The 23,063-nt window shown below is 44.0% G+C and overlaps 1 protein-coding gene across 5 annotated transcripts in view; it reads right to left on the bottom strand.

Annotated features, from left to right (window-relative positions):
* ARHGAP17 (Rho GTPase activating protein 17) overlaps positions 1 to 22,515 on the bottom strand; it is a 47,643-nt gene extending 25,128 nt beyond the window's left edge. For 4 of the 5 annotated variants that reach the window (XM_060786477.2, XM_060786475.2, XM_060786474.2 and 1 more), the window contains exons 1-2: positions 22,331 to 22,514; positions 6,657 to 6,696 (exon numbers count right to left, since the gene is read on the bottom strand). In XM_060786477.2, the coding sequence (XP_060642460.2) occupies positions 6,657 to 6,696; positions 22,331 to 22,383 (93 nt within the window). In that variant the 5' untranslated portion in view covers positions 22,384 to 22,514. Of the gene's footprint in view, positions 1 to 6,656; positions 6,697 to 22,330 lie in introns of all 5 variants that reach the window. The other variant, XM_060786476.2, reaches the window with a different exon arrangement.
* Positions 22,516 to 23,063: the final 548 nt, after the last annotated feature.

The raw sequence follows: 23,063 nt of genomic DNA on the forward strand, positions 1-23,063 counted from the left end.
AGCAATAGACAAAAGGGACAGATGGAAGGGACATTGATAGATGGAACAGAAGGTAGATGGATAGAACATAGATAGGTTGGTAGGTAGTAGGTAGATAGATATGTAGATGGAGTGATTGATGGATTGACGGATGGATGGACATACAGACAGACAAAGGGGGTTGGACTGGATGGCCTCTGGGACTCCCTTCCAACTGGTTGACCATCTGTCGGGAGGGCTTTGATGGTGTCTTTCTTTACTGTAAAATGAGGTTGGACTGGATGGTCTTTGGGGCCCCTTCCTATCCCTCAAAGGGTTTCCCGCGCCCTTCCATGCATGGCATCAAAGGGCCCCTTCCCCGGCGATCCCCTTCCCTCCCTCCCCGGCCTCCCTCCTAGCCACTCGTTGCTGTGGCCTAGCTTGGTGATATGGAAAATATTTGAAAAGTAAACAACTAAATACTTTTAAAATTAAAATACTAACAGTAAAATATTTTAAAGTTAATTAAGTATTTTTAGATTTAAATTTTGTAAAGGTAAACAATTAAATATTTTAAAATTAAAACATTAAAATTTAATAATTTAAAATTAAATAATTAAACCAAATAAAATACATTAAACTAAAGTATTATGAAATGCAAATATTAAATATGTATATATTGTAATATTAAAATTAAAGGAATAATATTAAAATTAAACAATTTTATATTTTAAATTTGAAATATTAAAATAAAATAATAATGTAACGTAAATAACAATTTTTAAAATCAAAATATGTAAATGAAATACTTTAGAAATAAAGAGTTAAATATTTTATAATGAAAATATTAAAATATGTTTAAATTAAACAAATATTTTAAACTTAAAATATCTAAATGAAGTATTCAAAAGTTAAATATTTTAAAATGAAAATAATTAAATATTTTAAAATTAAATAAGTATTTTATAATTAACATGTTATCAAAAATATTTTGAAAGGGTTATATAAATTTATAGATACATATTGTCAATTATAACATAGCTGTACGGTTTTGTTGGGCCAGTTCAATTTTTTTGTAGTTCTTTGGGATAGATTTTTATGTGTCATATCATTGACTTAAAGCCTATTATAGTTGATATATTTATTATTTTGGATTATTATTATTATGCTATTTGATCCTATATGCTTGGGATGCTATATTTGTAGAATGAATGGTGTCTTCCTGCCTGGCAGAATGGGGTTGGAATTGGATGACCATCTGTTGGGAGGGCTTGAATGGGTTCTTCCTGCCTGACATGAATAGGATTGGGGTTTCTGTATTCTGAGCCTGGGTTATCAATGGATCTGCTCTGAGCTTGATTGCTTTTGCTTCCACAGAGTTTCCTTTCTCTCGAAGGCGGTAGATTAGTTGGGTCTGGATAGATCAACTTTGGAGAGGCAGAGCAGCCTAGGCAGCATGAGGCAGGCCTGTGGGGATGAGGGCTTTTCCTGAACAGAGAGCCTCCTGAACAGAGAGCCTCCGTGGGAGCCTGCTGTGCATGCGCACTCGCTGCTGGCCATGCACGTGCACTCCTTCCCTCCCCCCTCCCTCCCTTAGGCTTATGGTTGGACGTCTTTCTGAGGGGGGAGGGAGGGGAAGTGTTCTTTTGGGGTTTTGTGAGTGGAGGACATAGCTTGCTTGAGACAGTGTCTAGTGTCCACATTTGGTGCCAATTCCCCCAGTGGTTTTTGAGTTCTGATGGTATCACAAACGAACATTACATTTTTATTTATATAGATTAATTAATACATCATCGTTGTTGTTTTTTTTCATGTCAGGAGCGACTTAAGAAACTGCAAGTCACTTTTGGTTTGAGATAATTGTGGCAACGTTGCCCGGGGTACGCCTGGATGCTTTACCATCCTGTGGGAGGCTTCTCTCATGTCCCCGCATGAGAAGCTGGAGCTGACAGACAGATACTCCCCCTGCTCCCGATTCAAACCGCTGATCTTTTGGTCAGCAGTCCTGCTGGCACGAGGGTTTAACCCATTGCGCCACCAGGGGCTCCTTGTTGTTGTTGTTGCTATTATTAGTTCCCGGCTTGAGGGGAGTACAACATAGCTAAAATTAGACTATTTCAATCCATCTACTAAAAGGCATCAACCAAACACATGGAAACCACACAAACCAATAAATGTACATTTTGAAAATCTCAGGTTGAACGGACTGGGTTAAATCATGGAAGGTCTGCTCCTGCAGTCTCCAATTTCTCTGCTTTTTTGGTTGCTTCTGAGCAGCTGCTGAGCCAGTTGACTGGAAACAGGGGAAAGCCTCTCCCTTCCTCCAAACAAATGAAGGCTGGAAGGTGATCCAAGCCCTTTTGGCCCCAACCACCCTCCTTCCAGACCAAAAGACACCTCTTAGTTACAGAAAGCAGACGGGAGCAAAAAGCTCAGTGCAATGGAGGAGGTTTCAGATCGCCTTTGACCTTTCCCATTGAATAATGCTGCTCTGTCTTCTTTCCTGGCCTTTCAGGGACTTTAAAGAGAAGCCTGGATTGGCATCAGAACTACAGAATCAGAGCAAGGTGACCAGGGAGTTTGTTGGGTTGGCTGGGAAGGGGATACTGGGAGATGCACTCCAAGAAAGAAGGAAGATTCATTGCCCAGCCTCAAGGAATACTTCCTTCTTTCTTCCTGAATGTCTTTGGAATGGAAGCCTTTTACCTGAGGGCATCCCCAAGGAGATAAATGCACAAGAACATGCCATTGCACTTGGAAAGAGAAAGGAAAGCAAGGCAAATGAGTAAGCCCTTCCCATCTGGGGAGAGCGGGGCCAAGGGATATTTATCATTAAGGCCTGGGAAAGCCATGATTGCAAAGAACGAAAGAAACATTCCTGGCTCCTTGCCCTTCGGCCCAGTCTTTCCGCCCCTAAATATTTTACAGGGTCGCTCAGGCAACCAAAAGGGATGGCCAGAAATCATGTTCCTGACAAGAAAAAATGGGCTGCTGATATCATTCCTCCCACCCATCTGATTCAGAAAAACCATGAAAATAGAATATAAATGGAGGCGTAAGGCATATAAAGCAACAAAAAGCCCCGGTGGCCGAGGTCTGGAAGGCGTAGCGGCACTCATTCAGAACTTCCTGACTTTGTCCTCCTGGAAAGAAAAGTAAAATGTTTCCAAAGGAGCAGCCAAAAGAATGCATAAAGCATTTGGAAGGGGAATGGCACCAAGATTAAATGTTATTTGCTTGCATTATCCCCAGTTAGGCTTATCCTTTGCCCCACTGCTGTTTGCTGCAAATTTAAAAATGGTGGGGCACCAAAGGCTGGAAAAAGAAGAGCAAAGGTCTCTTGGTACACAGAAGTCTGGAATATGTCTGATGAGAGCATTTTTTAGGGGGTGGCCATCCTGGATAGTTGTGGCAATAAAAGGCCAAATACTCATGGGAACAGTTGGTCCCCATGCTGAAGGCAAGTTTATATTCAGAATGTGTTAGACCAGGGGTCCCCAAACTATGGCCCGCGGGCCACTTCCAGCCCGCCAAGGGCACTTATCCAGCCCGCGGGGGAGGAGCGCCCCCCCCCACACAGTGCCCCTCCCTTGGCTGGCTCACGCTATCTGTCAGGCCCGAAGCGCAGCGTGAGCCAGCCAAGGGTAGCTGCTCCGCGCAGCCTACTAGCGCGTAAAGCACCTCGCGAGGTGCTTTACGCGCAAGTAGGCTGTGCAGTGCTGCCCCTCCCTTGGCAGGCTCACAATGCCCATCAGGGCCAATGCGCAGCGTGAGCCAGCCAAGGGCAGCTGCTCCGCGCGGTCTACTTGCACGTAAAGCACCTCGCGAGGTGCTTTACACACGAGTAGGCTGCGCGGTGCTGCTCCATGTAGTCATGCCGGCCACAATATGTGCTTTGAACTGGGTTATCTGAATCCACACTGCCATATATTCCAGTTCAAAGCAGATATTGTGGGATTTTTTTGCCTTGATATTCTGGGATAATGGGCTGTGTGGAAGGGTCCCCAGAATATCAAGGAAGAAAACCCCACAATATCTGCTTTGAACTGGGTTATCTGAATCCACACTGCCATATATTCCAGTTCAAAGCAGATATTGTGGGAATTTTTTGCCTTGATATTATGGGATAATGGGCTGTGTGGAAGGATCTCCAGAATATCAAGGAAGAAAACCTCACAATATCTGCTTTGAACTGGGTTATCTGAATCCACACTGCCATATATTCCAGCTGAAAGCATTAAAATGTGGGATTTTATTCAGCTGTGTGGAGGGGCTCTGAGCTGCAAAAAGCTGAACTTTTTGAAGACTGCTAACATGTACTGGAGCCCCAGGTGGCACAGTAGGTTAACCCACTGAGCTACTAAACTTGTTGACCAAAAGGTTGCAGGTTTGAATCTGGGGAGCAGCATAAGCTTCTGCTGTCAGCCCCAGCTTCTGCCAACCTAGCAGTTCAAAAACATGCAAATGTGTGTAGATCAATAGGTACCGCTCCGGCGGAAAGGTAACGGCGCTCCATGCAGTCATGCTGGCCACATGACCTTGGAGGTGTCTATGGACAACGCCGGCTCTTCGACTTAGACATGCAGATGAGCACCACACCCCAGAGTCAGACACGACTGGACTTCATGTCAGAGGAAAACCTTTAACTAGGAAAATTGTGGAAGATCCAGGGTGGGATGAAGAACTCTTGTCTGTTGTAGGTAGGTATGAATGTTACAATTGGCCACTTTGATTACCAATTCATAGCCTGACAGTTTTTAGGGAGAATCCTTTGTTGAGAGGTGATTAGCTGGCCCTGATTGTTTCTTGTCTGGAGTTCCCCTGTGTTTGAGTGTTGTTCTTTATTTACAGTTATAATTTTAGAGTTTTTTTAAATACTGGTGGCCAGATTTTGTTCAGACTAGAAATAGGAAGATTTCCCATTCTCTGCTCCTGGAATTACTGCCTAAAGAGGGCTAGAAAGAACCCCCTCTAAGGGCCCTTCCACACAGCAAAATAAGATATGTGCAATGTGCAGAGGAATTTTTTATTGATTTTTTAAAAAGAAAACTATAGTCCGGCCCTCCAACGGTCTGAGGGACAGTGAACTGGCCCCCGGTTTTAAAAGTTTGAGGACTCCTGTGTTAGACTCAGTGAACATGGCTGGGATGTTTAGCTTGGAGAAAAGGAGGCTGGGAGAAGGGGACATGGTGGCTATGTTGAAATGTTTAGAAGGATGTTGTACTGAAGAGAAAAGCGAAAACTTGTTTACTGCTGCTCCAGAGACTGGGACACAATAGTGCCATGGGGTCAAATGGCAGGAAATGGAATAGGTTGCCTTAGAGTCTCCTTCTCTGAAGATTTATAAGCACAGGCTGGATGGTCATCTGTTCCAATGAAGGATCGGATGGTTCCTTTCCTGCCTGTCAGGGGCTGGACTGGATGGCCCTTGGGCTCCTTTCCAACTCTAGGAATCTATTATGTTGTCATGTATGTATGTACGTACCTAGATCTTAAGGGGTTAGATTGGGTGGCCCTTGTGGTGTCTTCCAACTTTATCATCTCTCTCTCTCTCTCTTTGGGGGGTTGGACTGGATGATCCTTGGGAATCCCTTGCAACTCTACAATTCTATGTACCATTGCGGAGATTAAGATCCTCCGGGGAGGCCCTGCTTTCCATCCCGCCATTGTCACAGGCGCGATTGGTGGAGACGAGAGACAGGGCCTTCTCAGTGATTGCTCCCCAGCTATGGAACTCCCTTCCTTGTGAGATCACGTCAGCTACCTCCCTCCTGTCCTTTAGAAGGATGGTAAAAACTTGGCTGTGGGACCAAGCTTTCGGGACAGGGTAATGAAGCGACAATGGGAAAGATGACAGGGCCAATTGGATTTGATGCGGATGGCTAGGACGGTTTTAAATTGTTTTATTTTAAATGGTGTGTTTTAATATTTAGATAAATGTTTTTTAATGTTTATGTATTGTACACAGGCATTGAATGTTTGCCATGTATATGTTGTGCTCCGCTCTGAGTCCCCTTCGGCGTGAGAAGGGCAGAATATAAGTGTTTTTAAATAAATAAATAAATAATATTATTTTATTGTCCATCTTTCTTTCTGTCTGTCTTAAGGGCTGAACTGTGTGTCATTGGGGTCTCTTCCAAGTTAATGATTCTATGATGTTCTCTCTCTCTCTCTCTCTCTCTTACGCAGTTAGACTTGATGACCCTTCAGGTCTCCTACAACTCTAGGATTCTATGACAATTAATGAGCCCTTTGCTGAAAATAACCATCAAGTCAGAGAGCAAAGACTCAACAGAGAAAAAGTATTTATATTCAGAAGCATTACGTTGGGGCACCTGCAGCTTCCTTTCCCCTTCCTCTGCTTGGTTAACCAGATGAGTTCCTCAAAATAACAGATGCACACATACTTTGCAGGCCTCTTTCTGGGGAACGGAAAGGTCCTGATCATCACACCGTGAAACACTGGGGTGAAAAACAGCAATTTCACACTGTTTGTTTCATTTTTGACAGCTCTGCCCCACAAACATTCAATTAGAGTGTGACCTGGTTGACTATCTTTGGCGGACTGAAGTTATGCTGCAGCCTTCTTAACCAAAGCAGGATGAGCATTAACCACCAGAAAAGAAAACTGCAAAAGAGCACAAAACAACTCACGAAAGGAATTAAGACCCAGCATTCATGAATTCACTTTTAAATACCTGTAGCAGGTCATCGCTGAGGACTTCGGTTTTCTCCGCTCTGGTGAAAGACAGAAACAAAGGAGCATGAGAATCATGTTGTGCACAGAGTAAAGCCATAGAGTGCAAACAGACCTTTGTATGCAGAAATAAGCCTAGTTTATCCAAACCAAACAGCAAGGTTGAAAAGTGGTTCTTCACCGAGTTTAAGAATCACCCCTCACCAGGGAACTAGAATTGCAAAAGGCAACAGGAAGAGCATGCACCAACAACAGCTTTGGGAAGAGGCCTGTTTTCTGATATTTTGGTTCCCAGAAACGGCTGGAGAACGAAGATATGTCACAACGGAGACCCTGGGAAATTTGGGGACACACATTTTCTATTTCTTGAGCCCATCTGTTGAACATATCCATGGCATCCCAGACAGGATGCCCTGAAATGCCCCTTTGAGGCTCCTAGACACTGGACAGAGGATACACAGGAAACATCCTTCCTGGTTACAAAAAAAAAAAAAAGGGGGGGGGGAGTTTGTACTGTAATTTCTAGTGGATGATAAGGGAAGATGAGGCTCAGGAATGCTGGTCTCCATTAGCAAATGTAATGGTCAAGATTAAAGTTAGGACAGTGAAGATGCGAGTTGGAGTCCTGACAGAGCCAGGAAGCTAATCCTAGAACTGCAAGGAAAACATTTCCTTTCATCTTAAGCAGAATGGGTGCTTCTTAAGGAAAGGACAGGGAGAAATGTCATAAGTAAAACCAGATATAAACTAGGAGATGCAATTGAGAGCTTTAGGAAAGTTAAATGCTGAACCAAGGGGACCAAGTCTGATCTGCAGCATCCCAGAGAGCTGTTGGATATGTGTGCAAGACAAAAGCACCTTTCCATTATTATTATTGACTTTATCTATATCCCACCTTTTTTCCCATGGAAACCCAAGGCATTATGTTGCTGGAAACTATGAATTAAAGAAGCTGCACAATAACCACAATTTACATAAGGACTAAAGCGGAAGATAGGTCCCTCTGTACCCTCACACAAACCTTCCTCAAAATAGCTGGTCAGTGTGTTTTGCAAAGGCCCAGCTGCTGAAAAAACTGTCCAGTTCCAATATGAGTAGCAGGCATTAGGAAAACCATTGGAGGCCAGATAAATCTGCCTTCTGCTAAGGGACAGGACCAAATCTTGACTAACTAATCTTGACTAATGGCGGTTCTGCAGCTTCTCTACACCAAAGACTCTGTGAAAAACTGCATGCATCCCCCTTCTAAGACCTAATCTAATCCAGCATTAAATTAAAACACATTTGAAAACAGTATCCCTATTTCATTTCAAGATAATTCAAAATTGCAAAGAATATTAGTGTTCATATAGAGTTCTTATTTCACTGGCTGCCCAGGGGAAGAGCTCCACAAAGTAGGTAGTTTGTGCAAATGGAAAGGAGAGGAAATAATATAGTCGAAACTTGGGATGAGCCAGTGGGATAAATGTCTGCTTATTGGTTGGTTATCTTTTCCATTATGTTTTATCTCCCTGTTTTAATAATGTTGTATCCCACTTCAAGCCACAAGGAGGGGCGGGTAATACATTTATTATTTTCATTGTTATTGTTATAATTTTCTATTGTGTTGACTGTATTTTATTATATGTATTTTAATATTATTATATTATTATATTTCACATATGTGCTTTAACCATATTGCACTTTTAAGGAGAGGTGAGTAACAAACATATCATCATCATCATCATCATCATCCAGTCCGTGCCAAACTAGTGGACTGATATAACCAATGCTAACATATTTCCAAGAGTTTCCTGCAAGAAAAATATTTTACAAAAGAGATCTTAGATTCTATACTGTACTACATAGTCATTCAGGAAAGATTATTGAATGGTTTCACTTTCGGTTAGAAAAAAATTGCAAGTCCCTGCTATCAAGCACTTGAGATTTTCTCAGCTTTGCTTTGACTCTGAATAATGCACTTGGTATGAAGGGTTGCTAGGGAGAGGAGGGTCTGCTATCCACTTTGTAAAGAAAGACAATTTCCCAGCTGGAAGGAACGCCAAGGCTTCCTCCTTGCCTGCGTCCTCCCTTTGCGATTGCAGATAAACCTGAAAAGTAGGCTGAGAAGTTGGAAACAAATAGGCTGTTCATGGTCAACAATGAAGGAGAAAGATAAGCTAAAGCTGGTACATATTAGGAAAGGCTATGGACTGAGTTAGGGCCCCTATGAGAGCACAGTTCCCTTCCCAAACCTTGACTCAGAGATTAAACAGAAAAATCTGGGGTGAAGATGTAAAGGTGATAAAAGGAAGGGAAACCCGATTTCTGAAATGTGCAAGTGTTCATTCCAAAGCACTGCTTTCTCTGCTTTAGGACTTCTTCAGTGAGCAAAGCACAACACTTTCTGCCTTGGTTGAGAAGGGCTTTCTAAACCTTGGGAAAGTGAATTTTCCAGGGCATAGAGAGGCTGCGTCACTAATAAATACATCCTGCTCTCTTCCCAGAGCACAATGGCTGGACTGGCTGCCAGGCCCCACGGAAAACATCTGCAGCTCTGCCAAGACAGAAAGGCTCCATGATCCATGAAGTCAAAGGGCCGGCTTCCCCTCTGGCAAATATTACCAATCTCCAACAAAAAAACCTTGCTCTGAAAAGCAGAAGGGCCTGGAGCTTAACGGGCTGAAATGGCACCACCATTAAATGCTACTTAAACCTGCGCTCACCATTAGGAAGCAGCAGGAATTCTGGCATCTGGATTCTGCCTCCATTAATGACAGGTCTCACAGCTTTCTGCGTCTCTCTGAATCACCAAGACAAGAAAATCAGGGCTTTAAATGCTCTCAGAGTTGGCCCAGATAGTCAACAGCTCCACAGGCATCCAATACAACCTTTCTGTTCATTTTACTTCAAAGCACTTCCATATGAAGTAATTGGCACTTTATACTTGCATAATCCCCACACAGGACCAACATCTCAACTCAATATTGTTTCTACTGCTATTAATTTTTTGATCATATTACATGACTTTGACCTTTGTGGACACAATATAAAGAATAAATATTCTGAATTGCCAGCCAGAAACTAACTGGGAATCAAATGAACATTTTCCAGAACTGAAGAGACCAGCTCAATTCTGGCAAACCCTGGCCAAGCAGCTCTGGCAGCTCAGAAAGGCAAACTGGGTGAGATTTTGCAGCATATTTCAAAGGCATTTGTGGGCAGGATGCACTGCCTAGTTAACCTAGTCCAATAAATCTCTTTCTAGGAGGGGAGGCTTTGAGCACAGCAAGTGGGAGAACGATACCCGGCTTTACAATGTTTCTGAAAAGGTGAGAGACTTCTTTGGGGCTTTATGCACCATGGCAGTGAGATTTACAGAGTGCAAACCAGGCTTTAGGGTTGAATTTCCACAGAGGGAGGAAGAAAAAAGGAAGAAAAGGCCTTTCTTTCCCTACTCTTATACCATAGCTCTCCATTGCATTCATACAGGTACAAATTGTTACCTTCCAGATCTTACTGAAAGGCAAGTCTCATCTTCTCCCAGCATCACTGGTCATGCTGCATAAGGATGACGGGAGCTGCAGAATTCCTGAAGCCGCTTGAATCCAAGTGCTTTATTACTACATAGTTGGGGCAATTGCAGAGGACTATTTGCCTTGTCTGCAGTCACAGCCTTGAAGAGACAAGCCTTCCTTTCCGATCAATGCATCACTGCACACATTTAGAAAAAGTGAACATGCTCTTTTAGTGGTGAAAAAGTCCAAATGGCATAATTCATGCCTTTGTGAGTGATGTGCCAGTCCCCCCCCCCCCCCCCCCATTTGCAGTGTCTTTTCATCTATTGTCTACATTTTTATCTGGATCTGTCTTCCCAGCATGCCAGATGTTGGTATTTACCAGCCTTTGGGATGTTATCATTGCAAGAACCCCAATGAGCATGACGCTATCTCCAGGCAATGAAACAGGAGAGATAAGGAGAGCAAACATCCAGGCACCTGGGACGCAGGGCAGGATTCAATGCCTTGCGTACAATGAGTTTCCACGTCGTCCATCAAGACACACTGCAGGAAGGGAGACTTCCTCCTTCTGCCTTGGTCTCTTCTGCATGAAACAGGGCCCCACCAAAGGCCTGAGGATCTCAGCCAGAGAATTTCACTCTGCTTCAGCCGCTGGCTCATCTGGGCCCTGCGTCACTGGGAGCTCCTCTCTGTTTTAAGGTTGCGTAGCAACGGGAGACACACACATACAAGAGCTCTGCGAAAGCAGCAGCAATGTCTGTCTGCCCCAAGGAACTGCGGCAGGAAGGGAGCCCATGTCAGGAACCAGGCCCCAAACAGCGACGGGTTGAGCTCTAAGAAATAATCCTTTTAAAGCCACCCAGGAACCTAATGAGGCTATCCGTTGTAATTCCAGCAGCCGCTGTAACACACACTTGCAACGCTTTTGGATCATTAACGCAGCATTCCCTCCATGGGAATTTGGTACCAAGAAAACAAGGTTGTTTTAATCCCTACAACAACGTCGTTCAATCCCTTAATGATATATCATTTAGTACTTTGCAAACAGTGTCTCTCATCTGAGGGAAAAGGGGCTCGTTTACTGCAATGTGACAGACAGAAAACCTATGATACCTCCTTCCATGGCTATTGAGAGAACGTGCTGCACTTGTTATATATCATCTTTTTAAACAACAATTTCTCTCTCCCCCACCTCATATTTTAAATAAAATATCACAATTAATAAACCAACCACATTTATGTATACATAAACACAGACATGCCTAACAAACAAGTACATATTCAACTACAAAACATACATCTCTAATGACATCTAAGTCTGTATGCATATGAATATACATGTAGACACACATGTACATTAAAATGGATTTCTTGCTGCCCTTTTTTCAGTTTTTCTATAGTTTAATATTTTATATTTTATGTCCCACAAATTATTTATTTCTGCTTGTATTAATGTTGACAAGTGTCCCAACAATGTTTATTTCCAAACCTGTACATAAAGTCTTTCCCTCAGCTATATATTGGTAAAAAAAAAATCAATTCTAAGAATGTGTCCAATGACTTATCTCTTGACAGCATTGTTAACTTGACCATTTTTAATTTTTTTTTCTCCAGTCAGGTTATAATATAAACCCTGTGGCAACAGCATGTTTGCCCATCCTTCTGCAGCAAAGCAGCTCATGCAATGACATCAAAGTGTGACACTCATATAGTGCTGCATTGGAGTGACCTCCCATTCCTTCCTCGCATCTAGTCCTCATCTTCCTGGTAAGCATTACACTGGATCATGTCCTGTAATTGGCTAAGAGTCAGCATTCCTAATGATAAGGATCTGCATTACTCCACCGCCTTCAGCAGTTTCATGTAGGAACAAGGGGTGGGTCCATAAACAAGGCACAAGTGTTTATATGCCATTACAAATGGCTACAAGAGATTTGAGTCGTGTCACTTCCTTCTGCAACAGGAAGAAGCAGTTACCTCCAATGTTTATTTCATGGAGCAAAGTCAGGGATTGGAACAGGGATTTGTCACTAATTGCTTTCATAATATTACACTACACACTACCAAACATGACTCAATTGCTCTTCCTGGCCAGTGGGTAGAAGACTGCTGGGACTTGTAATCTCAACAACATCTGCAGTTGCATGTAGGTGACACTTCTATGGGTCTAATAATGCACTTCAGCTCAATAATGACATCAAGCAGCAATTGATGTAATGGTGGAGCTGAATGGCGCTGTCCTTTGGGACATCTGAACATGCACAAGTGCTTTTCCCATGCCACCCTTCCCTGAGCAGGAATGTGCCCATTGAAAGCCTGGGTCTCAATGTTTCGCCGATTTCCTCCACACTTCTCATTTATCTGGGGCTTTTCCTGGCCTTTGATTTCGCTGCCAGAGCACTGTTTTGCAAACGCACAACTGAACTGACTTGGTTAGTCTGCCTCTGCAAGCGAAAGGGGAGTTCCCAGCAGGCAACCCTCATTAGGCAGACTAAACAACTCTGTTTGCTGGAAATTTACCGACCAAGTCACTAACACACCCAGCCTTTGAACTCTTTCACCCCAGAGCCTACACTTCTCCAAGGAACCTAAACTATCCAGAGTGAGAGGCAGTTCCCAGCATTCTCTAGCACAATCAGCATTACAACAGTGCTGTAAGGTGGGCACTTTCTAATAGGCAAGATGGGAAGCCACAGAGAGAGAGAGAGAGAGGGAGAGAGAGAGAGAACAAGGTCAAACCACTGTCCACCAAACCTTTTTACAAGGAAGGCTAATACAGCTTCAGGAAGTATGAAAGGTCACCTATACAATTTCATTGTAATTGGAAGAGACAGACTTTTTGATTCATGCAGTGCTTTGTCAAAGAAGGGCTTGCCTTTCACTTGCAGGGAGGAAGCCACAGGGAGGAGGGAGCAAGCTTGTTTTCTGCTTCCTTGGAGACTAGGACGCGGAACAATGGCTTCAAACTGTAAGAGAGGAGATTCCATCTGAACACGAGGAAGAACTTCCTGACTGTGAGAGCCGTTCAGCAGTGGAACTCTTTGCCCCAGAGTGTGGTGGAGGCTCCTTCTTTGGAAGCTTTTAAACAGAGGCTGGATGGCCATCTGTCGGGGTGATTTGAATGCAATATTCCTGCTTCTTGGCAGAAGGTTGGACTGGATGGCCCATGAGGTCTCTTCCAACTCTTTGATTCTATGATTCTATGACTCTCCATTATATACAAACCAAATGAGAGAAAGAGGAATGTTAAATATGAAGAAGGTGGCTAAAAGGAGTGCCCTGTTTGCTGCAGAGACAGGCATAAATGGCCTTATCTCCCAATCAAAGCCGGGTCAAATATGCAGGGCAGAAGGAGTTTCGCTCTTGGTACAGCTGAAGGAGAAGTACAACAGATCAGGAATTTAGCTCCTGCTATGCAATGGTCAAACCCTCAGGCATTTATTTCCATGACAAAACTGCGAAGGCTATTTTTTTTACTGAAATTGTTCTGTATTCTCACATCCTGAATTGTCTTCTTTGGGGGTGGGGGGAGGCAGAGGGAGGAACAAGATCCATTCCCAGACTGCATGAAAACCCAGCTCAGCAGTTTCTGCTGGAAGCAGATTCAAAACATTCCTGAGCCGATGGAAGATTAATGCACACATTAACTTCAATTTCCTCCTGCTTGGCAGTAGACTTTAACAAGACACATTCGGTCATTTAGACAACAGCAGCTCATGTTGGAAGGTGGATGAGCACATAGTTTGGGCATCAAAGTATAGCAAATGAGCTGCGAAGACCTAAAGCAATTTCCTTTCCCAAATGAAATGTGTACAGAAAAGAAAGTGATGCCTTGAATTAAATCTAGCCAACTACAAAGAGAAAAGGCAAAAAGAGTAACAATAAGAACAATGCTGGTCTATCTGACAGAGCTGTTTTGGTTGGGAGAATAAACAGGTTAAGAGCCCAAATTATCCAAGACTTCCATACTTGAGTCTACTTTAGGGGACCCTGTTAAAACATCTGTAAGACACTTTTTTGCAGCCTCAAAAAACTCACAATCTCATAGAAAGGTAAGACTATGTAAAAAAAAACAAACAAAAAACCCACAAACCTGGAGAGGGAATGAAAAGTTTCGAGCCCTGCTTTCAGAGCTCGAACCCAGGCACAGTTCAAGCCTGGAAAAACCATAACAGCTTCCAATTATTATTATGACATGCTGTCAGCTTCAAAGCATGCCAGGGAACACCCTTCTACCTCATCTTCAATCACCCGAGGAGCAGCGGTGCCACCAGAAACTACCATTTTAGAAACGGTTTCTGTCATCTGGAGAATGCGTCACAAGGGCAAATGGCTGGCCAAGTGCCTGGGTTCCCTCCACCTTTCCACAGCCCTGCAAGAGCCTCTCCTGGCCAACACATTTCACCGAGAGGATGATATATATTACATGTATTAAGGTGGGTTTTTCCCTGCAGAACTGCCTGCATCCTACACAGTTTCCTAGCATCTCCCAAGGACACACCCTTGGCAAAACCTGGCTCAGCTTTCAGCAACACCAAGACTCCAAAATGTCACTGCAATCCCTGCCCTACATCTGTAGAAAACCTTCTCCCATAAAGCAATGCCAGGATATATTTCAGAAGGGCTGGGTTTTTATTTATTTTTCAAAGTCTGGATTACATTGAAACACATTGCTTTTTGAACAGATTGTCATTCATTCTGAGCCTTCGAAATGCTGCTTTTTCCACAATAAAGTATTTCAAAACTTTTTAAAAAAGGAGTTGGGAATTTTCAAGTTTATTTCACATATCTTCTTTCCGACCCCATTTTACTTATTCATATTTTGAGCAAAAGTGAAGTCTCGTAGTTCTCGTAAGTCAAGAGAAAAAAAGCAACATTTCCCCAAATGTTCGCACATGAGACTCAAAGTGGAAAGCACCAAGAAGTGTCACAATAATGTAACTATAAGGATTGCTTGCTTGCAAACCCAGACAAGCCATTTTAAGGGAACAGCAGGCCCATTAACGGGGCTATTTAGCAAAAGGAATGCAATGCGATAGCTCTAAGTACATGCTCTGAGGGCCTGTCATAAATTAGAGCAATAGCTGGAGATCCTCCCGTGGGACCAAAGCAAAGGTCCCAACCCCACCCAGGCACAGACGATGGCAGCCAAAGGTCACCTTCCCTCCCAGGCTCCTTCCTCCATCCACTAGCTTCTCAAGAAGCTTTTCCAGAGGCCCTTTCGAAAGAAAGAGAACACTGCTGTATGCCCTTTCCTAAAGCTGAATGGTATGAAGGTTATCTGAAATGCATAATACAGCAATTGGTGGGAGGCCCGTCTTATCTTTAGAGGTAGTATAGCTATAGAAATACATTAAGCAAACTAGTAAAGGAAGAGAGATAGTTAACAGAATAAACTATGAGCCAGGGAGATCTTGGGTCAAATCCAAGAATTCGGCAAAGCTTCAAGGAAGATACAATTACATGTTCATCCCCTTTATCTGTATTGTTATGTGCTATCATTTTGATGCCCGACTGTAGTGGGAGCTGGAGAAAATGCCTTCTGTCTTCTTGGAAAAATCTGTCCAGAGAGCATTTGTTTCAATGCCTTCCTGAGGCCAAGATAGTGTGACTTGCCCAAAGTCACAGAGTGGGTTTCCATTGCTAAGCAAGGATTCTGGCTTCCAGGAGTCCCAGTCCAATGTTTAAATCATTACACCAGGCCTGCTCTCAATGAGCATCAACCACAGTATCAACCACAGCAATGTTGGAGAACCACTGGAGCTATGCACGAAGCTTCAGAATACTGTAAACTGACTTATGTTTGCAGATCAAGCCTCTGAGTGACACTGCTGATGACTCAATGCTAACAAAGCGAAATGCCACCGGTAAATCAACAGTAAATAATATCCCTGCATTTATTGTTTTGAAGCATTCAAGCTGCTTTATTTGAATTATCATACAAGAGGCCTATAAAACACAAGAGAGAGAATTATTTCAGGCAGGTCGCCTTATTCATGGTAGAAGCAAAATCTGAACAACTTCCTGATTTGTGGCTTGCTGTGCTTGCTATGCTATTTCCAGGGCAGGGATAAATCAAAGCATCCTGAGCCAACACATTTCTTCCTTCCCCAAAGTTTAGGTTTTTGTTACTTAATTGTTTATCAGCCCTGTGATCTGTGGTGTCTGAAGGTAGGAAAACACAACATGCTCTCCAATACTGTAAAAGCAAGAAAAAGGCGAAAATAAAGTCCCACACCACACAATATCAGTGCATCACAGACTATTTTCATTCACTTTATCAGTGCACTGCTGCAATGGTGTCTACATGGAGATGCCTTTAAATGACATAAATGCCTTACTGCAACTGTAACTTGGAGAGATGTTATCACCTTAAGGCAGAATACAAATGAAATGGGCAAACAAACGTACTCACTGCCACTTGGTATGTTTTTATCACAACTTTCCATCTTGCAGACCAGAGACAAGTTGTGTTATCAGTTTTGCAAATAACACATTGGGCAGTTTGACAACAAATGTATTGGCCTTTTCAGAAGACATTCCTTTTATTGAGTTGGAATGCTATACACAGAGCTCAAGCCAACTTCGAAACACTTTGTGAGGTGAACATTTGTTGATAAGAGAAACAAGTCGTATGGTGAACACTTTCAGAATCATCATGCACATCATTCCAGAGGCTGAGAAGAGGGACAAACATTTACACTACTCCCTTATTTTGCAATACTATGGTTAATATACACTCGCTTCCCCTTTTATAGTATAAAGATTAGTTATGAGTTAAAAGAGTGGCCCACACACAGCCCACCTAAAACTTCAGCCATGAAAGGTCAAGCCAAACATGCTTTAAATCAGAAACACAGAAGTAAATTACTTGAAGTAATATCTATTACAACTAAGGAAAGTTTCAGGATGAAGTTGGCAATTGCTTCCATTGACAGATCACTGTTCTTAGTCTTATATTGCTCAATATCTCAATAATAATTTGCAAATTAAAGTAACTAAAAAGCAATGCTTCACTCTCAAAACACTGAGAAAGATCAATACCTTTATTGAAATAGTGAGCATCGATTTTCTTTTCAAACTGCAATCTTCATAATATTGGGGGGGGGGCTTGGGAGCATCCATACTGCTGACTTAATGCAGTTTAATGTCACATTAAACACTGTGACTGGATGCTATATTATTTCTTTTCTCAAATGAAACTCTAAGCAATCTGTTGGTGTTTAAATAAAGCAAGAATAGGACAAACTTCTTTGTGACCAGTGCCTCTGACTCCACAAAGAGGCCAAGCCTTTCACAACATTTTCATTTGTTTCTGTAAGAAAACCTAATTATGTATATATCATTACAACTTGAGGTGTAAGGTTGCTGCAAAAGGAAGAGGAACCTCTTCGAAAAGCTAAAAAGTTCCTGGTTTTATTGTGACCTCTGTCCTTATTCATGTCAGTTTTTAAAACGTCATGAAAGAATTACTAATACTATTAACATGTACCACAAGTCCGTTGCTAACAGCAACAACAACAATAGATGTCATCCTTTTAAGTGTCATTAATGATTACATGCATAGCAAAAGCAATAATAATAACATCAAATATAAGAAGAAACAAGACAGAGTACATGCAAAGTGCCCCAATTTTGCTACTGCTTTGGCTGAGGATCTTCACCAGAAAAAAGAAGTTGCTTCAGACACCTCAATTCCCAAAGTCCAGTGTCTCACAGAGTTGAAAAGGACTACAAAGTCCATTTAATCCAACCCCATTCTGCTGCTTGGTACATATTCCCCTATCCAACAGCACCTCTAGCCAAGATGTTTAGGTAGGACCCCCTTCCTTTCAAACTGAATGTATTTTTGTGTCCTTGTCTCTTTACTAGGAATCCCAAAGGCAATCTGCTTCTGCCAGGAAGACACATTTCACTCCACATTCTCTTGTCCAACAGCTTTTACAGCCAAGATGTTCCTCTCAATGTTTATTCAGAATCTCTTTCCTTTCAACTTGAATCTATTTATCTCTGGATAGAATCACAAAGTTGGGGCACCCAAGGTTCCTCTAGTTCAGGGGTCCTCAAACTTTTTAAACCGGGGGCCAGTTTACTGTCCCTCAGACTGATGGAGGGCCGGACTATAGTTTTTTTTAAAAAAAAAAATCAATTGAAAAATTCCTCTGCACATTGCACATATCTTATTTTGCTGTGTGGAAGGTCCCTTAGAGGGGGTTCTTTCTAGCCCTCTTTAGGCAGTAATTCCAGGAGCAGAGAATGGGAAATCTTCCTATTTCTAGTCTGACCAAAAATCTGGCTACCAGTATTTAAAAAACTCTAAAATTATAACTGTAAATAAAGAACAACACTCAAACACAGGGGAACTCCAGACAAGAAACAATCAGAGCCAGCTAATCATCTCTCAACAAAGGATTCTCCCTAAAAACTGTCAGGCTATGAAATGGCAATCAAGGTGGCCAATTGAAACATTCATACCTACCTCTAACAGACAAGAGTTCTTTCTCCCACCCTGGATATTCCACAATTTTCCTGGTTAAAGGTTTTCCTCTGACATGAAGTCCAGTCGTGTCTGACTCTGTGGTGCTCATCTACATTTCTAAGTCGAAGAGCCAGCGTTGTCCATAGACATCTCCAAGGTCATGTGGCCAGCATGACTGCATGTAGCGCCTGGGCAGCCTCCCTTGGCTGGCTCACGCTGTTCATCAGGCCTGAAGGATAGCTTGAGCCTGCCAAGGGAGGAGCAGGCCCGCGCGGCCTACTTGTGAGTAAAGCACCTCGCGAGGTGCTTTACTCGCAAGTAGACCACGCTGAGCAGCCTCCCTTGGCTGGCTCACGCGGCCTACTTGTGAGTAAAGCACCTCGCGAGGTGCTTTACTCGCGAGTAGACCGTGCGGAGCAGCCTCCCTTGGCTGGCTCACACTGTCCGTCAGGCCCAATGGACAGCGTGAGCCTGCCAAGGGAGGAGCAGGCCCGCACGGCCTACTTGTGAGTAAAGCACTTCGCGAGGTGCTTTACTCGTGAGTAGACCATGTGGAGCAGCATCCTTGGCCGGCTCACGCTGTCCATCGGGCCCCATGGACAGCGTGAGCCAGCCAACGGAGGGGCACTGTGTGTGGGAGGGGGGGCGTTCCTCCTCCGCGGGCCGGATCGGGGCCCTTGGCGGGCCGGAAGTGGCCCGCGGGCCGTAGTTTGGGGACCCCTGCTCTAGTTCATCCCTTCAGGTAAGAAGTCACCACTTGGCCCATATTCTTCTGTCCAATCTTACTTCTAGCCAAGATGTTTACATAGGATCGCATTCCTTTCAACTTGAAAACATCTCTATTAGGGATCCCAAAGGCCACTTAGTTCGTGCTGCTTCTGCCAAGCAGGAACACACATCTCACTTCACATTCTACTGTACAGCAGCTCTTACAGTCAAGATGCCTGTCCCTATGTTTAGCAGAATCTCTTTCTTTTTAACTTCAGCCTATTTCTTCATGTCCTTGTCTCTGGATAGAATCACAAAGTTGGAAGGGACCTCCAAGGGCCATCTTTTCTCTTCAGCCAGGAAGACACATCTCACTCCATATTCTCTCATCCAACAGCTCATACAACCAAGATGCTCCTCACAATGTTCAGCCAGAATCTCTTTCCTTTCAACTTGAACCTATTTGTCTCTGAATAGAATCACAAAGTTGGAAGGGATCTCAAAAGGCCATCTAGTTCATTCTTTCCAGCAGGAAGTCACCACTGGGCCCATATTCCCTATCCAATAGCCAATATGTTTAAATACGACCTCTTTTCTTTGAAACTGAACCTATTTCCCTGTCTCCTTTCCCCTCTATTAGGGACTGTAAGAGCCATCTAGTCCAGACATGGGCAAACTTCAGACTAGGGCGGAAGTTTGCCCATGCCTGATCTAGTCCACCCTTTCAGCCAGGAAGCCCAGTGTGGAACACATCTCACCACACTAAAACAGTGGATGTGGCTCTTAATGAGAAATGCCGCATTATCACAGGGTGTCTGTGCCCTACACCACTGGAGAAATTACACTGCTTAGCCGGTATTGCACCACCTGACATCCGCCGGGAAGTAGCAGCCAATAGTGAAAGGACCAAGGCAGAGATATCTCCAGCTCATCCCCTGTTTGGGTATCAGCCAGCATGTCAACGATTAAATCAAGAAATAGTTTTCTTAGATCTACAGAGACACTCGCTGGAACACCTCAGCAAGCAAGAGTCCAAAAGTGGCAGGCTCAAACCCAGAACCTCAATCCACGGGTGATACCAGATGAGAGACTCCCTCCTGGGCACACAGAAGACTGGGCGACTTGGAAAGCGCTGAATAGAATACATGCGCTCTGGCACCACGAGATGCAGAGCCAATCTTAAGAAATGGGGCTACAAAGTTGAATCCACGACATGTGAGTGTGGAGAAGAGCAAACCACAGACCACCTGCTGCAATGCAACCTGAGCCCTGCTACATGCACAATGGAGGACCTTCTTGCAGCAACACCAGAGGCACTCCAAGTGGCTAGATACTGGTCAAGGGACATTAAATCAACTACCAAGTTTGCAAAATTTGTGGGTTTTTTATCTGTTTGTTTGTTTTGTTCTGTTAGAAATGTAATACAATGGTATGGTTGCTGATGACACGATAAATAAATAATAGCCAGGAAGACACCACTCAGCCCATATTCTCCTCTCCCATAGTGTTTCTAACCATTATAATGTTTACGTAGAACCTCTGTCCTTCCAATCTGAACCCATTTCTTTTGTTTCAGGATAGAATCACAAAGTTGGAAGGGATCCGAAAAGACTATCTAGTCCAGGCATGGGAAAACCTGGCTCCTCCTGGTGTTTTGGACTTCAACTTACACTATTCCTAACAGCCTACCAGTTGTCGAAGGCTTTCATGGCCGGAATCACTGGGTTGTTGTAGGTTTTTCCGGGCTATATGGCCATGTTCTCCTGACGTTTTGCCTGCATCTATGGCAAGCATCCTCAGAGGTAGGGAGGTCTGAGGACCTCACTAACTCTGAGGATGCTTACCATAGATGCAGGCGAAACGTCAGGAAAAAAATTGCCTCCAGAACATGGCCATATAGCCCGGAAAAACCTACAACAACCCAGCCTACCAGTTGTTAGGCCTGTTGGGACTTTAAGTCCAAACCACCTGGAGGGAGGGTCCAAGTTTGCAGGACTTCCCTACTCGGCCCACATTCTCCTCTCCTACCGCACTTCTAGCCAAGATGTTAGGGGTGGGATCTCTTTCCTTTCAATTTGAACCCATTTCTTTGTGTCTTTTATCTCTGGAAAGAATCACCAAAGTTGGAAGGTACACCTAAGGGCCCTTTGGTCCATCTTTTCAGGTAGGAAGTCAGCACTCAGCTCATTTTCTCCTATCTAATGGCACTACTAGCCAAGATGAGTACATAGGATTGCTTTGCTTTCATCTTGAGAATATTTCTTTGTGTCTTGATCTCTGGATAGAATCACAAAGTTGGAAGGGATCCAAGGCCATCTAGCCCATCCCTTGAGGCAGGAATTCACCACTTGGCCATATTCTCATATCCAATTGCACTTCTAGCCAAGATGTTGAGGTAGGGACCTTTTTCCTATTCCATCTATTCCAGGCATGGGCAAACTGTTAGGAATGGTGGGAGTTTAAGTCCAAAACACTCGAAGGGAGGGCCGAAGTTTGCCCATGCCTGATCTAGTTCATCCTTTCAAGACTGGAATTCACAACTCAGTCCATGTTCTCCTATCCAGTCGCACTTCTAGCCAAGATGTTTAGGTTGGACCTCTTTCCTTTCATATTGAAGTTACTTCTCTGTGTCCTATTTTCTCTATTAGGGATCCCAAGGGCCATCTAGTCCATCCTTTCAGGCAGGAAGTCAGCACTCGGCCCATGTTCTCCTATCCAAAAGCACTTCTAGTTAACTTGTTTAGGTAGGACCTCTTTCCTTTCGATTGGAACCTATTTCTTTGTGTCTATATATCTGGATAGTTGGGACCCCCAAAGGCCATCTAGCCCAACCCCACGGTGCCAGGAAGGCATTCTCCCGAACGACATTCCTCCCGAAAGAGGCGCACTTGACCTGAAACAAAGGCCTCCTGACCCGCGTCGAGGCCTTCACACGGTGTGCCCCCCTTGAAGAACCCGGGTCTCCATGGCAACCAGGGCCTGGCTCACCTTCCCACCGTCTGGTTGGCCAGCTGCTTCATACGGTTGAACTGCTTCTTCATGGTGGCGGCGAAAGGGCTGCTTCCTTCCTTCCTTGCTTCCTTCCCGCCGCCCTCGGCCTCCGCCGCGGCTCTGCCTCCCTCTCGCTCCTCTCCCGCCCGGCTTCCCACCTCACCCTCCTCCGCCGGAAGCAGCAGCCGCCTACGTCATTTCCGGCTCCAGCCCCCCTCAGTAATGGCTGACTCAGAAGCCGAGGCAGCGGAGGCCACGTGACCAAAAGGGGCGTGGCCATAGATTCTTGGGACAGACTCACCGAGGCTATCCTTAGCCATACACGCGGTGACTGCACTTCCCTCGTTGCCTATTGGTTGTCCTCACTTGCTTGCGCCCGCCCCCTACAGCTGTCAAAACAAGCCCCCTCCAATGCAACTCCTCTCCTCTTTGATTTCGAGAGTGGCATCCCTTTCGACCAATAGGAACCGTGATCTGGGCGAGAGGTGGTCCTGGTGATATCCAATGGAAAACCGTTCTCTTTGACAGTGACATCCCTCTCAGCCAATAGAGAAAACGATCGGGGCGGGATCCTGGTGACTTTCAATGGAACTGCTTTTGAGATTGACATCCCTCTCAGCCAATAGAAAGGGAGGTGCTCCGGGTAACCTCCAATGGAAAAACCTGCTCCTGTCTTCCTTTGAGAATGACACCCCTTTCAGCCAATAGAGAGGACGGCCGGGGCAGGAAG

Source organism: Anolis sagrei, chromosome X (assembly GCF_037176765.1).
Source record: "Anolis sagrei isolate rAnoSag1 chromosome X, rAnoSag1.mat, whole genome shotgun sequence".
In the NCBI taxonomy this organism is placed as follows: domain Eukaryota; kingdom Metazoa; phylum Chordata; class Lepidosauria; order Squamata; family Dactyloidae; genus Anolis; species Anolis sagrei.